Source organism: Rhincodon typus, chromosome 36 (assembly GCF_021869965.1).
Source record: "Rhincodon typus isolate 14 chromosome 36, sRhiTyp1.1, whole genome shotgun sequence".
NCBI lineage: Eukaryota > Metazoa > Chordata > Chondrichthyes > Orectolobiformes > Rhincodontidae > Rhincodon > Rhincodon typus.
This window is the reverse complement of record NC_063367.1, coordinates 13,102,329-13,120,483: the sequence shown is the minus strand read 5'-3', so window position 1 is coordinate 13,120,483 and position 18,155 is coordinate 13,102,329. Positions and strand designations below refer to the sequence as shown.

General features: G+C 41.1%; 1 protein-coding gene across 1 annotated transcript in view; it reads right to left on the bottom strand.

Moving 5' to 3' along the window:
• Nucleotides 1-18,155, bottom strand: part of LOC109932275 (protein mono-ADP-ribosyltransferase PARP6) — a 123,005-nt gene that overhangs the window by 43,638 nt on the left and 61,212 nt on the right. The window contains exons 7-11 of the mRNA XM_048617040.1: nt 12,188-12,278; nt 8,537-8,603; nt 5,864-6,013; nt 2,719-2,869; nt 398-451 (exon numbers count right to left, since the gene is read on the bottom strand). Of these exons, the coding sequence (XP_048472997.1) occupies nt 398-451; nt 2,719-2,869; nt 5,864-6,013; nt 8,537-8,603; nt 12,188-12,278 (513 nt within the window). The remainder of the gene's footprint in view (nt 1-397; nt 452-2,718; nt 2,870-5,863; nt 6,014-8,536; nt 8,604-12,187; nt 12,279-18,155) is intronic.

Sequence of the window (18,155 nt, the reverse complement as noted above, 5' to 3'; positions counted from 1 at the left end):
TAATTCTGTGTCACAGCATTCATTAATAGATAGCTTGACAAAACATTGAGGAGGTGTACCGAAACCACAGAGAGGGGAATAACTTGTGAATATGGTATTTGATGAAAGGGTTTGAAGGAGAAGGAGCTGAAATGAACAGACACATCCATAATGATGAGATAGATAGATTCTTGGTCAACAGGGGAATCAAAGGTTATGTGGAAAGTGCAGAAACATAAGGAATATCAGATCAGCCATGAGCCTATTGAATGGCAAAGCAGGCTTGAGGGGTCTGTTCTTATTTCTTATCGTCTCATTATAATTGGCTAACTTTTTTGAAAAAACATTCATTCGTACACAAAGCCAGCATTTCTTGCCCATTATTGACTATTAGTGCCACAACTTTCTCAGCATTTACCTGTACAAGAAAGCCGTATTCTAACGTTGGAATGTTCTTGCAGTGGCTCCCAGCCTGTGGATAAATAGATAAAGTTTGTAACAGATTGAGTAAATGGAGTAGTTCATATTTTATAAATTTATCTTTCTCACTCAGATGGACAGTGCAGCTCTGGTGTTTTTTATAAATTCTTTCATTGCATTGGGGGGGTTACCATCAATGCCAATATCGGTTACGCATTCACATAATGTGGGCATCATTGGCAAGGCCAGCATTTATTGCCCATTCCCAATTGCCAACCACATTGCCATGAGTCTGGAGTCACATGTGGCCCAGATCGGATAAGGACAGCACATTTTCTTCCCTAAAGGACATCAGTGAACCAAGTGGATTTTTGCAACAATTGGAAATAGCTTCACAGTCATTATTAGCCTCTTAATTCCAGACTTTTGTCATCTTGGGATTTAAACCCAGATCCAAGAACATTATCACTACAATGATAGCCTAGCAATAACACCACTAGGCCATCGCCTCTCCAACTGAGTGACTTACTGAGCCACTTCTGGGGGCAATTAAGAGTCAACCTCATTGCTCTGTGTCTGGAGTTACATGTAGACCAAACCAGCAGACTTTACTAAGGGGCAATAGTGAACCAGATAGCTTTTTTGCAATAGTTGATGATAGTTGTCACAGTTACCATTCCCGAGACTTGTGTTCAATTCCAGAATTATTCATCAAATTCAAATTGCATCAGCTGCCATGATGGGATTTGAACCTGTGGCCCTAGGCTTTTGGATTTCAGGCCCAGTGCCATGAGTATTATGCCACTGTCATAGCTCAGTTTAGCAAAGTCTGACCCAGTACGGCAGCCTGCTCTGAACAGGAGCCATATTGGACACGCAACATTATCTCCGATTCTCTCTCCACAGATGCTGCCAGACCGGCTTGGCTTTCTCCAGCATTTCCTGTTTGTTTCAGATTTACAGCATCTGCAGTATTTTGCTTTTAGATGACAGTCTAAATTGGATTCTTGCTAAACTGTAAAATAATTTAGAAGCTCACAGACACATGGGAATGCTTTGGTGTTGTTTCTGACCATGAGTAATTTTCCATTGGCATATCATGAATGCTTTCCATATTGTTGGAATAGAGCAAGGAGAATCCAGGTATTTGGGAACAGAAAAGACAATTTGGCAAGGATGGGGGTGGTTGTCGGCAGATACCATCAACTGCAGTACATTGTAGAATATTATTTATTGTCTAATGATTTGGTATTGTTGGTCACAGTTCCTCTGAACAATCTGTTCTGAAACATAATTCAACTGGGGAGAGCCTTTCTGCTTGAAATGAGCATAATTCAAATGAATTAACATTGTCCTCAGAAATTGAAAAGCTTTGATTTACTCAAGCCACATATATTCATCGCTTATTTATTTAAATGAACCAGCACTTGCAGATCATTTACAAAACAGCTCAGTTGGCTGGAGAGCCGAGTTGTGATGCCAACATACGGGTTCAAGTCCTGAGGTTACCACAAAAGTCCCACCTTATCAATGTTTCCCCTCGCCTGAAGCTTGGTGACCCCCAGGTTAAACTCATCACCAGTTGTCTCTCTTGTGATGATACTGTGGCTTTAAGAGGTGTGTTTTGTCCTGGTTTCTTTTAGAGAGAGAGATTGGGGGACAGGTAGCAAGTTGTTTATAAGAAGATAAATAACTTGTGAAGCCTTGGATGTTTTTTTTCAAAGTTTGGAACTATAGAAGCAGCCTGAGCGGCTGTGGTCAAACTCCCACAGAACTAGGATCATTTGTTTAGCTTTCAGCAGTTGTAGTTGGGGTCTTGATGAATTGGAAGCTATTTTTTTTTGCCTTCTCTTATTTACAGCCAAAAGCTGGGGTTTCTGTGCCTGCCGTGGGAGTTTCATATGAACCAATCTGTTTTCTGAATTTGCCTTCGCCAACGGTGTGTTTATGGGATGCTATTATATTGGAACAGTTAATTAGTAATAGTTACTGTATCTATTACTTTGTTGAGTGCTCCAATAAAGTTATTCCAATTCCTTCTTTCTTTTGCTTTAATTTAACTAAAGTGGATAAATAAAGTGCGTTCTGCTTTAAATCCAGTAGTTTGACCAATTGAATTGCATCTGGAATGCAACACCTTACATTTACCATGCAAAAAAGTTGGGGTGCAGGCTATCTTCTTAATGTATTTTGACGAGTATTGGTCTGGTCCATAACACTCTCTAATAAGAGAGCAGCCCTACGCTTCTCTGGAGCTTTGGTAACTTCACTTTCACTTTCTATTATAAAGATGGTGAGGGAGGGTGAGGGGGAACTTGCCTGATTAGTCGAGGGGATTCCAAGCAGCTCCACTTTGGGCGATTTCATGGTGCAAGAGATGGAACGATTAATGATACGATTGACTCGGAGATCTGGCACCCCGAGTTTGCTCTTCAGCATGGAGTCCTGAATGAGGGGAAAGCTTGGAGATCTGGAACAAGAGGCAGAGAGATCGTTTCATCAGCTGGCAAGAGTAGACAAACACTGAGCTGCCAGTACAGGCAGAATGGGCCGAACAGCCTCCTTCTGCATCATAACAACTTTGTGATTCTGTGACCAGAATCCACATTTCACTTTTCACGGACAACTGCTTCTTAATTGTCAATTGTGTTAATCACCCATGAAGGACCTTATTGGTGATGATAGTATCTTAGCGCTCCCACAGAAGGATTATAGTGGCCAGCGCAGTTGTCACTAGGATTTACAGCTCATTGGCTTTCAGCATGGAAAAGACTCAATTAAATCTTCTTGAGTCTCTTCCCATTGCTGGAAGTGCATGGGACAGATACAGCTCTCTGTGTCTAACACTTGTTTTACCAAAAACAGATCACTAGCTATCGTCAGAAGCTATTGCTTGAAAGGCACCACTCCACATCGAGTATTGCTGACCAGAAAGACTTCCCGTCCCTACCAATGGTATGTTGGCAGGACTTGCACTTTGATGACCAAACTACAGGGCCACGTTATGAATGCACCTCTCACCACCATCAAATCGTAGATTGAGACTCGAACTGTGGGCCACTGGCTCAGAAGGAAGGATTCTACCCACTGAGCCACCAGAACTCTCTTTTGTTCCCCATACTCTTATGGAATGTCAGCATCTCTGGCTGAATCAGCATTTATTGGCCAACCCTAGTTACCTTTGAGAAGGTGGTGGTGAGCTGCTTCCTTGAACTGCTGCAATCCATGTGCTGCAGGTACACCCATAATGCTGTTGGGGAAGGAACTCCAGGATTTTGACCCAGTGACAATGAAGGAACGGCGATATATTTCCAAGTCAGGATGATGAGTGGCTTGGAGGGGAACTTGAAGATAGTGGTGTTCCCATGTATCTGCTGCCTTTGTCCTTCTAGATGGAAGTGGTCGTGGGTTTGGAAAGTGCTGTTGAAGGAGCCTTGGTGAATTTCTGCAGTGCATTTTGTAAGTAGTACACCCAGCTGTTACTGAGCATTGGTGGTGGAAACAGTGAGTTGGGATCTGGTGAAAATCAAGTGAGCTGCTCTGTTCTGGATGGTGTCAAGCCTCTTGAGTGTTACTGGAGCTGCTCTCATCCAGTTACTGCATTGCTAATTTCCTTACTAACTAATATTTGTATTCTTTTCCCTCTGAAATCTTGGCCTAAGTTGAAAGGAAAACTAATAATGGCATTTAAGTATGAAAGAGAACAATTTAAAAATTATTACATTGTCTATGTTAAATTTGATCTTCACTTTGTCACTCAGACTCTTTTGCATGTACGAGTTATTTCTTTTGGCCACAGCAATGCGTAAAAGACGCAAAATAGCTGTTGCCATAAACTTAGAAGTGAACCTGATATTTGAACCACCATTTGGTAAAGTATCATCTTTACCTCTCATTCTTTATTCCGTCTCTCAGTTTGGTTGAGACAGCAGCAAGGTGGCACCATTGTAAATTGCTTCCAACGTCACTCTGTAACAGGGCACCTCGAGGGTAATAAAGGCATCTGGTTCAGGAGTGATGGAACCCTTTTCTACCCCTCAACCATTGTGAGGGTGGACTTAAAGCTCTACTAATGATTTTATACCTTGCAGCAAAAGTCTGGGTGAGATAAAGAAGTCATGCCACTCCTGAATAGTAGGTTGGCATAAATTGCTCCTTAAGAGATGCCACATTCAAAAGAACATAAGGGTATAAGCACTAGGAGCAAGAGTAGGCAATTCAGCCCCTCTAGCCTGTGCTGCCATTTGATACAAACATGGCTGATCTCATCTCAGCCTCAACTCCACTTTCCTGGCCATTCTCCATAAGTCTTTACCATTATACTAATTAAAAATCTGTCTATCTCCTCCTTAAATTTACTATCTGTCTCAGCATCCACCACATGTTGAGATAATGAATTCTGCAGATTCATGACCCATTGAGAGAAGTAATTCCTCCTCATCTCTATTTTATCCTAAAAATATGACTTCTTGTTCTAGATTGCCCCACATGAGGAAACATCCTTTCTATGTCTCTGTTGTCAATTCCCTTTCGCATCTTATAGACCTCAAGTAGGTTAGATGTCATTCTTCAAAATTCCAGAGTGTGTTGGCCTAATTTGCACAATGTCTCTTCAGAAAACAAGCCCCTCATCTCTGGAATCAATCTAATGTACCTCCTCTGACTGCCTCCAATACAACTATAACCCTCCTCAAGTAAGGTGACCCAAATTGTACACAATACTCCAGGTATGGTCTCACTAATGCCTTGTACAGTTGCAACAATACTTCCCTATTTTAATGAATGGAATTGTATATTGACCAGATTTTTTAAGAATTCTAACGGAGGGTGGCAATCCTTCAAAGGTTATCCTGAAGCCTCCGAGGATTAAAGATAAAGACCCTAGAAGCTGTCACAAGCAACTTTAGAGAAAACAACACTTGATTTGGAGACAGTAAGGACTATAGATGCCGGAAGCCAGAGTGAATAGATATGACTATCGGACTATAGGACTAACGTAGTAAAGTGTTTGAATAAAAGAGACAAAGAAAATCAGGAGTTGCCCATAGATGTGAAGCTGGAAATGCACAGCAGGTCAGACAGCATCTGAGGAACAGGAAAGTCAACATTTCCGGCCAAATCCTTCAAGAGGATAGTGTCCTGATGAAGGGTTTCAGCCTGAAACATTGACTTCCCTGCTCCTCGGGTGCTGTCTGACCTGCTGTGCATTTCCAGCTTCACATCTATTGACAACTCCTGATTTTTATTTTTGTCCATTTTATTCAAACACTTTCCTACATTAGTCCTAAAAATATCTGGGGAGTTGGAAAAAGGACAGATATTTCACTGACCAGGTAGCCAAGTGATGACACTTCCAAGAACACATGCAATTAAAGCTGGTGACTCTTCTCTACTGAGAGTCAAACAAGGTTTTCCTTAATGCTATCATTTTTGTACAGAGCCCCCCCCCCCCGGTGCCCCTTACTTTGGGATTGATGAGAAGATGCTGAGCCCAGATCGAAATTTCTTCACTCTACTACTCGATTTGAACCAGCTCTGCCTTTTCTCTTGTTGGCGTTTCAGAAAATCATTGCTTAGGTGCTTCCACTGTTGAGATGTGAACATTCCTAGGATTCTGTGAAAAGAACAAACAAAGGACGCTGCCCATCCATTCTCATCACACAAACATCTCACTTCTTCTCCATCCCCAAAAAACAGCTAACACTTTCCTTAGCAGCTGTGCCAGGCCCACCATCATCCCTTGGTCAGGACATCTACAAAATACATTCAAATAATTGTCAATCTCATGAAAAAGTCAAACCCAGACTTTAGTCCCAAAAATCTTTACTTTCTCATTTTAGTTTTGGGAGCTGGGTTGGTGGCAGCAGTCCAGTGAGACTCTTTTTTCAACATTTCTCCTTTCTCATTTAAGTTACCAGGAATAAGAGAAATTGAAACAAAAACAGAAATTGCTGGAAAAGCTCTACAGATCTGGCAGCATTGGTGCTTTCGCCAACTTATGGTCCTCACTGTAAGCTATTCTTTTTCCTTAGTATACTTTGTCTCCTTAACATCTTTTCTTTGTCTCCTTTGTCAATCCCCTTTAGCATCTTACCTGCCTCAATTCAATTGGATCTCATTTTTCTAAGCTCATGAGTGTGTAGGCCTAAATTTGTTCAATCTCTCTTCAAACTAGTGAACCTCCTCTGAATTATCTACATTTCAGTTGCATCCCTCCTTAAGTAAGGGGACCAAAATTGTGCACAATATTCCTGGTACGGTCCCATTAATGCCTTGTACAGCTGCAGCAACGCTCCCCTACTTTTACGAATGGAATCATATATTGACCAGAAGTTTTAAAAAAACTATCGCAGGGTAACCAACCTTCAAAGGTTGTCCTGGAGCCTCCAAGGATTAAAGATTAATGAGCTCGAAGCTGTTGCAAGCAATTTAGGAGAAAACAACACTTGATTTGTTTGCCAAATGGGTTTTGCACTGGGTTCTAGTGGAGTTCCAGCAAAGCGCCACAAGAAAGTCAAAGGAAATTTCAGGATTTTGTTTTGAACTTTGATTTATTTGCCAAACATTTGTGAAATGGTTTTAGCTCCTTCTCTAAATTTTGTTTTGTAGGGTTGGCTTTTGGGAACTGAAACATTTGACTGACTGTCATTGTCTCTCTCTGGGTTCTATCTCCACCTACCCACTCAGTCTGAAGTCTGGTTACGTGCATTTTAATGAAGTTTTACAACTTTTGAAGTAAACCTTTGAGGGAGGGATCAATAATTCAGGGGGAAAAGAGGTAGATAAAGAAACTGTGTCGTTGCCTAGTAAAAGAAATTCAAGGACACACAAAAAGACAGGAAAAGGCATGTGCATGGGGAGTGTGGAGTGGGTGTGTGAGGGATTGTAGGGGTGTGTGTAGGTGAGGTGCTGCATCAGTCCTGCATTACTGCTAGAAGCTGAGTTTAAGGAACTCATATCGTTGCTCTGAAGTTGAAATAATACTGAATTTAGTTTCATTGTAAGTGTCTTAGGGAGAGATATCACTGAAGAAAAAGCATCTAGTGAATGCACAGAAGTTCATAAAAAGGAAACCAGTTGTAATTGTTCCAGCCTGAGCAAGAAGCCTTGGTGTGGACATTGTGGTCGAAAGTCACTAGGTTGTGAGCATTTTTAAAGATAGTGTGAGTTTCAATCATTTTTCTAGTGTCTTTAGTGGAACCTCCCCCCAAACATTTTTATCTTGTGAAATAGAGTCATGTATTTTCTTTAACAATAAAGATTTTATTCTTTGCATTAAAAGTGCGCTAGCAGACTCTTATGAATGATTCTTATACAAAAAAAATACAAACTCAAGGTCTAACAACTCAGACTTCAATCTGGGATCTGGCTTGTACAATATTAACTTCAGCTGGACTCATAATAATGTCAAGCTACCACACTACGCCCTTTGTGCTTGTCTTCTCTCATGGACAGGAAAATTGCAGGATACATTGAATGAGGCCATTATGTGGCGGTTCATTTTCCATTCAAGGATTTCAATAGGATTAAAATTGTGCTGGCTGCCACCAAAGCCTTACCTACCCCTTGCTATATTGGAGGCCCCTCAAGGCATGTGACAGGAAGACAATGGGCTACCAATCAATTTATTTTACATGACCCCTCCTGTTCAAATCAGCTGTTTGGGAGCCATAAAATTGACCTTACTTTGTATTGTGCATATGTTTTACATGCACTGCCTGATCTCTTACAGTCATGCTTGGTGAGATGCAAGTTATGCTGATTTATAAATAGAAGGTTGGAATTAATGACAATATGATAGCAATGTTTTTATAGATCAGTTTGACACTTAAAGAAAATGCAGATAATTTGCAAGTTTTTGATTCTCTTTTGAGAGATGCACTTATATAGCTACACATATAATTCCTATGCAATTACTTGTAATCATGATTTTAAAAGATAACATTATGTTATAAAGAGAATGTCTTGCATTTAGCTAATATTTTTAACAGTCTCGGGATATTACAAAATGTTATACAACCAATGAAGTGTTGTCACTGTTTCAAATAAGGGCATGCAAAAGCAGTTGCACACAGCAAGATCCCACAAAGCAATGATCACTGATTTTCGTGAAATTATTTTGGAAACTTGTACTCACTTCTTCAGCTGAAGTCCAAGACCAAATCCCTCTTTGTTGGATGGCTGGAAAACATCTACCGATGGCTCTGTTGGGCAATTAAAATAGCATCACTGTGAAGTCTCATGACAATGACTACTGGGTCAAACAGATACAATCAACTTTGCATCAACACTCTTTAAATGCACCTGAATTGAATATTGAAAAACTGAAAAATGGGAAGAAGCAAGGTTTACTCCTCCAAAGAACATTCTCACTCCAAGGCTCTTCAAAGAACCTAACAAAAGTGAATTAATTGGAAAATGAAGGGAATGAGGTGGCCATTTTGTGCACAGCAAGATCTCACAACCAGTTATGAGTGGCTACTCTTTTTTTGTTGAGGAGGAAATATTGGCCAAAACACCAGTGGAACTCTCCTGTCCCCTTTAATTAACACCACATTATCAGTGCTCCATATTATTTGACTAGAGAGAGAAGCTCTCCAATTAATATCATATCTAAGAGACAGATCAGCCATCAGTACTGTACCGGAGTATCAGCATGGGTAACAGGGTCTGGTTCACAATGAGAACTTGAATGCATAGGATTTTAGTTTGAGTCAACAATAGTAGAGTTCTGAAATGACAGCAGGAAATCCTGGAAAATATTTAACAGATCATCTGAGGGAAAGAAACAGGATTAGCTTTGAGGCAATAAATGCTGACCTATGGCTAGTAATATAGGGGCCTAGATTAAATATCCTGCGTATATGGGCTCAAAGCTCGCCATAGCAGCTTGTGGAATACAAGTATAATTAATTAATCGAACTGGAATTGAAAGCTATTCTCTGTAATGGTGACCTTGAAATGTTCATCAGTTCCCTATCAGGGAGGGAAGTCTGCCACCTTTACCCAGTCTGACCTACCTGTGACTCCAGACCCATAGCGAAGCGGTTGGCTGTTAACCACCCTCTAAAATTATTGAGTGAGCTACCTAGTTCAAGGGCAATTAGGGACGGGCAACAAATGTTGACCTTGCCAGCAACACCCACATCCCATGAAAGAATAACCTTCTTGGAAAAAAAGGTCAGTCACCTTTAAAGACTTGGTCTTGTGAATATATAACATTACTTGGAGTTTAAGATTGCAATAGTTTCTTGCTCAGAATGTGTCTTTGTGAAGAGAATGGTAAAGGAAGCTGCGTTCTTTTATGGTCATAGAGTCACGCAGCACTGATCTACGGCACAGAAAAAGGCCCTTTGACCCATGGAGTCCATGCCAGTCACACACCAATCTCAGCAAAGTTTCAGTCACATGGTCAATGTTTGATTCCATACAACTGACAGGTGTAGAGCAATGGGCATTAACTAAATAATCCCCTCAATACCTGCAATATGTTAAAATGGTGAATAGTTCTGCAGTGAATGGCACATCTGTGGAACAACTTGCGATCATTTTACATGGCAAAAAATGCTTTATAAATGTAAGTTACTGGAATATATTTATGCACCTATTGAAAAGATATTTTACCTAAGAAATGAATCAGCCCTTGATAGCTCAATAGATAATGCCTAAAACAGGTCTTATAATTAGCAACATATAATTTACTTGACAACGTATTATCTTCTGCAAAGGATGGAGACAGAGAGAAACTAATTGCTGCTGATTTGCATTATTTATGCCTTATCAAGTTATATCTTAATTCTACCGTAAAATGTGGCGGTTGCTAGCAAGACCAGCATTTGTTGTCCATCCCAAATTTACCTTGAAATCATCCATTATAGAAGGCAGCAATGTGTTAAACAGTAACATTGACCTGAAGGCACATGTGGACCAGACCAACTCAAGATGGGAGCATTCCTTTCCATAAAGCACATGAGTGAGGCCCCACTATGTGTGGTCTTCTTGCTGAAGATAAATGGGGTTTGTTCAGTTACTGGATCCTCCCAGTGTCTCAAACATATATGTTAGCATTGTATGTATAGAAAGGTCTTTGGTTTTGTTTTGGAAAGAGTCAAACTCTGATGTTAGAGATTTGTTTCCTTGATGTGCAAATGTACAAACAGAACTGTGTTTGTAAAAGCCGAAAGAACTGTGGATGCTATAAATCAGGAACAAAAACAAAGTGGCTGGAATAGCTCGGCAGGTCTGACAGCATCTGTGAAGGAAAAAACAGAGTTAACCTTTTGGATCCGGTGACCCTTCCTCAGAATGGGTCACTGGACCTGAAACGTTAACTCTGTTTTTTCCTTCACAGAACTGTGTTTGTGACTAGTTATATATACAAAGATATTTTTTATGAATAAAGTATATTTTTGAAATGTAAAAAAAAATGAAATGTTCGATCGGACTACATGCTGAGGAATGCACTGAAGCTTGGGGCAGCTACTGCCAAGGTGCAATGAGGAAAGACCACTGTCTGAGATCTTTCTGCCAAAGTTAAATAGGGGCCCGTTCAGTTATCGGAACCTCGTCGTGCCTCAAAAGCACATAAATATAGTCTGGTTCAAGTAAGAGATGCCTTTGGTTTGTTTGGATAGTGTCAAACTCCAGTGTTTGTTTGTTTCCTTGATAGGCTACTGTACAGAACCAAACTGGACTACGTATATATAAAGAGATAGTAAGAACTGCCGATTCTGAAGAAGGGTCCCGACCCGAAACGTCAGCTTTTCTGTTCCTCTGATACTGCCTGACCTGCTGTGTTCCTCCAGCTCCACACTGTATTATCTACGTATGTATAAAGATTTTTTATGAGTAAAGTGTTTTTTTGAAATTAAAAAAAATGATAGATGCCATGGTTACCATTATTGAGACTAGTTTAATATTCCAGATTAATTAATCTGAATTGAAATTCGACCAGTTACTGTAATGGGATTTGAACCCACGCCTGTTAACCTAAGCCTTTGGTGATATTATAGGGTACTCACATTACTACTACATCACCATCTTCCCACAGAATGGCTGTCCTCTGTGCACTATTGGTTTCAGAGATTTGCCTGTGAGGCAATAGCCTAGTGGTATTATTGTGAGACTATTAATCCAGAAGTTCAGCTAAAGTTCTGGGGACCTGGCTTCAAATCCCACAACGGCAGCTAGAATCAATTGAATCTCTACAGCATGGATACAAGCCATTCAGCCCAACAAATCCACACTGACTCTTCAAAGATCATTCCAACCAGACTCACACCTGTCCCTGTAACCCTACATTTCCCATGGCTAACCTGCACAGACCAGGACACTGTGGGCGATTTACCATGGCCAATCCACCTAATGTACACATCTTTGGACTGCGGGAGGAAACCTATACAGAAACGGAGACAAAATCCATACAGACAATCCCTACACCAGGGCTGGAATTGAATCCAGGTCCCTGGTGCTGTAAGGCAGCAGTGCTAACTACTGAGTTAACAACCAGAATTAAGGGTCTAATGGAGTCAACTGTCAGGAAAAAACCCAGCTTGTTTACTGATGCCCTTTAGGGCAGGAAACTGACACCCTTACCTGGCCTGGCCTACAATGTGGTTGACTCTTAACTACCCTCTGGCCAATTAGGGATGGACAATAAATGCTGGCTCCAGCCAGAGATGTCCACGTCCCGTAAGTGAATAGAAAAAAAAGTTGATAAGTCAAGTATGGAATTCACTGGGGAAAATTTCAAGAAGAAACTTTAATGAAATTCACAGTCATTACTTACCAGGTCCATCCAGGTACTGAGACAGAGAAAATCTCAGCCTGAGTACCATGGGCTCAATCCTTGCCACCTTCCAGGCTGTTGCTATCTCTTCCTGTTAACAAATTACAATTGATTACTCACAACAAAGCTCTGCTCTGTGGACACAGTTACAGTCAATTAGTTCTAGCTTAATATCTGATCCTGAAACTACCAGGAACTATTTTGTAACTGAAATCGAGCAAAATGCCTGCACTTAGGTAGATCTTAATGGACAATGTTGCTTAGCAACCTAAAAATATAAAGTATGTACCACATAAAGATCCTTAGACCCAAGACACCAGGTCCATCCATTGAGATGTAGAAAAGGTATTGCATCAAAAACTCTGCTCAGGTAGTTAATCTATAAATGGCTGAAGCAGTTGGAAGAAAATCTCACTGCTGCTGAATTTTGTTGTTGGAAGAGTATCAAGCCTTTTGGCCTTTCTTCTCTGTTCCTTGGAAACTACTCCTGTATTGTTCAATAAATGTAGACAAGTTGAAGTCTTGCCGTTTAGGATTAGGTAAGAGGGGACACCCTGGTGGGCCAGGTGCCTGTGTGATAATTGTTTTTTTTGGTTCTACGGCTTCTGATCTAATCTCCATTGAATCTGGAAATAAAGGTTATGCTAACACTGACTGCTGAATATACAACTTGCACTGCCTGAAGTAAGTGCCATTGTCAAGTTCACATCAGGGCTGCCTTTATTTTTGACTTCTTCCTTCACAGCTCACTTTTTCACTCTATTCATGTTAATGTGCACTTCCTTTTCTATTGTATTAACACGGGGCTTTGATAAAACTAAAATGAATCCTGGCCTGGGCACTTGAAATTTTTCTAATGTCTTATTGAAAATAATCTGTTATAGGTCAGAACTCAGACAACAACGAGATGGAGTACAGGAAGGAGATAGACTGCTTAACAGCGTGGTGTAAAGATAACAATCTATCCATCAATGTCAGATAATTGAAAGAGCAGGTCTTTGACTTCAGGAAGCAAAGTGGAGGGCATGTCCTTAACTACAACAATGGTGCTGAGGTGGAGATGGCCGAGAACATCAAGTTCTTGGGAGTCATGATCACCAACAATCTGTCCTCGTCCATCCACGTTGGCACAATGGGTCTAGAAAATGCCTCTACTTCCTCAGGAGGCTAAGGAAATTCAGCATATACACAAGGTCTCATCCATTTTTAGAAATGCATCATAGAAATCATCCTATCTGGATGCATCACAGCTTGATATGACAACTGCTCTTCCCAAAGACCGCAAGAAAACTGCAGAGGGTTGTGAACACAGCCCAGTCCATCGTGCAAACCTGCCTTCCATCCATTGACTCCATCTACACTTCCCACTGCATTGGGAAAGCAACCAACATAATCAAAGACCCCCTCCCACTGCAGTTATACTCTAATGCACCCTCTTCCATCGGGCAGTAGATATAAAAGTTTGTATACACATAGGAACAGATTCAAGGACAGTTTCCTCCCCTCTGTTATCAGACTTTTGAATGGACCTCTTTAATGTTAATGTTGATCTGTCTCTGCACCTTCTTGGCAGCTGTAACATTGTATCCCACACTGTGTTCTGTTACCCTAATGCACTTGTATAGGGCAATCTGCCTGTAAATCATGTAAGACTACACTTTTCACTGTATCTTGGTACATGTGACAGTAATAAACAAAATCAAAGCAAATTACTTGCAGTTTTTTCAACATTCCCATTTTCAACACTATCCAACCATTACATATTTAATGCATGTTAATTGCTGATGGGCAATAGTAGGTGACTGTACCATATAAAGTTACTGTAACTACTCATTAGAGGCTTGGACCCATAGCTCGAGAAATGTTCATTCAAATCCTACCATAGGACTTAAATTAAAATAATAGCTCTAGATTAAAATTCTGATTATTATGAGTAATCAAACTGCTGTTGTGTTGTAAATCCCATCTGATTCACGAATTTACATCATGGGAGGAAATCTGTCATCATTACCTGGTCTGACCTACACCTGTCTTCACGCCCACAACCATTGTAGATTCATAGAATCCCTACAGTGCAAATAGAGGCCATTCAGCCCATCAAGTGTGCACCAACCCTCCAAAGATCATCTCACCCTATCCCTGTCACCCCACATTTCCCATGACTAATCCAACTAGCCTGCACATCCCTAGATACACTACAGGGTAATTTGGCATGGCCAGTCCACCTAACCTGCACATCTTTGGACTGTGAGAGGAAACCAGAGCGCCCAGAGGAAACACACACAGACACAGGGAGAAAATGCAAACTCCACAAAGACAGTCACCCAAGGCTGGAATCAAACCAGGGCCCTTGGTGCTCTGAGGCGGTAGAGCTAACCACTGAACCACATGCCGGCCATAAATGTGACGTTGGTCTTACCCTTGCTAGCAAGCAATTCAGTTGCATCAAACTTCTACAAAGAAAAGCATTGACACCAACACTAGATAGTAGGCAGCAAGGACAATTGATGAGCATTCAGTATTGGTGTTGCCATCCTGAAAACAAATTAGAAATGAATTGAATCTTTTTTGTTAGCCACACAAAATCTTCATTGGAGCTAACTGATGTTCAGTCTGTTGCAGTGTGTGGTATTTTGATTTGCTGTTTGGGAGTTGGAATGTAAATGCTGCTGGAAAGATCACTTTCCTTTGATGTCAGACCCTGTGTATCCCATGGCTTCTTTCCACATGCAATAGATGGAGAGGTGACAGTCCAGTGGTATTATTGGTAAACTGTTAATCCAGTGATCCAGGGAATAATCTGGAGACCTGGGTTCAAATCTTGCCATGGCAGATGGTGGAATTTGAACTCAATAAAAATATGGGGTCAAATGATGACCATGAATCCATTGATGATTGTCAGGGGAAAACCCATCTGGTTCCCTTTAGGGAAGGAAATCTGCCATCCTTACCTGGTTTGGCCTACCTGTGACTCCAGACCCACAATGTGGTTTACTCTTACCTGCCTTCTGGGCAATTAGAGATGGGCAAGAAGTGGTGGTTAGCCAGCAGTGCCCACATCCCATGAACAAGTAATGAATAAAAAGTTGCAATGGCATACTGCAACCTAGGAAGCTTAAATTTCTGCTGATTTTTACACGCAAGATGGGTGGACAACGGGTAGCCGATGATAGTCGTTTGTGAATTATCTGGATATTTACTGTGTAGGTTTTCTATGGAATTTTTCTGACTCATTGCAGCTTCTATCAAAGAGATAATGCACCAACCTTTCTTAACTTAGAGCCATAGAAATGTAGTCCAGAAACTGACCCTTTGGTCCAATTCCTCCCTGCCAACTCGATACCCTAAATTAATCTAGTCCCATTTGTCAGCATTTGGCCCATATCCCTCTAAACCCTTCCTATTCATATACCTATCCAGATACCTTTTAAATGTTGTAATTGTACCAGCCTCCAACACGTCCTCTGGCAGCTCATTCTAAACATACACCACCCTCTGTGTGAAAAAGTTGCCCCTTAGATGCCTTTAAAATCTTTCACCCTCTCACCTTAAACCCATGTCCTGTAGTTTTGGACTCCCCTACCCCTAGGAAAAGATCTTGGTTGTTCACCCTATCCATACCCCTCATGATTTTGTAAACCTCTACAAGGTCATCCCTCAGCCTCCGATGTTCCAGAGATAATAGCCACAGCCTATTCAGCCTCTCCCTATTGCTCACAGTTGCCCAGAAGCAACTTAAATCTCTTTTTCTGCTGGTTAGCTCACAAATGAAATTAAACTTCAGTAAATCCAACCAGTGTCTGAATGATTCTTGAAACAACAAGTCAGCACAGATGAATTAAATATCAGCCAAAAGGTAAAGCCCTGAGGCAGTGTTAGCTTCATTGAAGTAAGCAAATGACAGTAATCTTCCAAAATGAAGATACATACAGTGACTCCCCAACCAGTAGGACACAAGTTAGGCGAGACCATGCAATTATTAGATGTGAAAATATAAGCCTTGGGATCTGCCTTGAAGTTTCATTGAGTAATGGATTTCTGTGTTTTATTTTAGAAGAAAAATGTTTCTTCTTCCTCTCAGCTGGAGCTGGTTGGCCCTGGTTAGGTGTATGACCTGGTTGGAGATAAAGCATCTGTTGTCAGACCAGCAGCAGCTTAAACTAATGCAACATATGGCACAATTCATCTCCCGTTCCCACTTGCATTCTATCCTCTCTGTTCCTACCTCAATTGCTCCACCAGATCGAGTGAGCTATCGACTCATGAATAAACGGCCACAGAGCACTAATTTCTACTTGAATGATTATAACTGTCACAAAGCCTGTACGCAAGAAATGATGCATCATTCAATCCAAACCAAACTAACCATTCAGGCTGACGTCTTGCAATGGACAGGAACAAAATAAAATCTCAGCCTCTCCTAACCAAACTTCTGATTGTGTAGAATTGAAATTGTTCCTTTCATTAACAGTATGTTATTTATAGTTGCATTACTAACCCCACTTTGTTCACTCCAATTGTTTGTTTTCCCTGGGAACTAGCTGTCACAATAAATATATTTCAGTGATGGTCACTTCTCGAGTCATTGAGTCAAACAGCATGGAAACAGACCCTTCAGTCCAACTTGTCCGTGCTGATCAAGTTTCCTAAACTAAACTAGCCCCACTTGCCTGTGTTTGGCCCATAACCCACTAAATCCTATCCTATTCACGTACATGTCCAAATGTCTTTTAAATGTTGTAACTTCATCTGTATTCACGACTTCCTCTGGCAGTTCATTCCACACACACATCACTTTGTGTGAAAAAGTTCTCCTTCAGGTCCCTTTTAAATATTTCTCCTCTCACCTTAAAAATATGCCCCCTCGTTTTGAATTCCCCAATCTGGGGAAAAGATCTTTGTTATTCACCTTATTTATCTCCTTTGACATCTTATAAACCTCCATAAGGTCACCCCTCAGCCTCCTACGCTCCAGTAAAAGAAGTCTCAGTTTATGACTCAAACCCTCAACATCCTAGTAAATCTTTTTTGAACATCCTTCAATATAATAATATCCTTTCTATACCAGGACGACCAGAACTGTATGCAGTACTCCAAAAACAGCCTCACTAACATCCTGGACAACCTTAACATGACACCCCAACGCCTATCATAGATATCCTTCAGGGTGGAAACAGAACATTCAGGCCCAATAAGTCCACACTGATTTTCCAAAGAACATCCCACCCAGACTCCTCCCCCCTACCCAATCCCTGTAACCCTACACTTCCCATGGCTATACTCAAAGGTTTGAGCAATGAAGTCAAGTGTGCTAAGCTTGTATCAGAGATAGTAGGAACTGCAGATGGTGGAGAATTTGAGATAACAAGGTGTAGAGCTGGATGAACACAGCAGGCCAAGCAGCATTGTAGGAGCAGGAAGGCTGATGTTTCGGGCCTAGACCCTTCATCCTCGCAGTGGGGTTAAAATTGTATCAGAGATAGTAGGAACTGCAGATGCTGGAAAATCTGAGATAACAAGGTGTAGAGCTGGATGAACACAGCAGGGTCTAGGCCCGAAACGTCAGCCTTCCTGCTCCTATGATGCTGCTTGGCCTGCTGTGTTCATCCAGCTCTACACCTTGTTATCTCAAGTGTGCTAAATGCCTTCTTTACCACCCTGTCTACCAGTGACGTAACTTTCAAAGAACTATGTACCTGAACTCCTAAATCTCTCTGTTGACCACTTGATCATCTTCGCTCTGGATGTTGCTCACAAAGGTGCCAATGTATGTGATCCCCAAACACTTGACTGGTTGAATGAGTTTTCTTTAATTTGGTCATGGGATGCAGGTATTACGGGCCAGCTTTTATTGCCAAACCCTAACACTGAGTAAACCATATTGCTGTGGGTCTGGAGTCACTTATAGGCCAGGCCAAGTAAGGATGGGCAATTTCCTTACCTTTAAAGGGCGCTAGTGAACCAGATA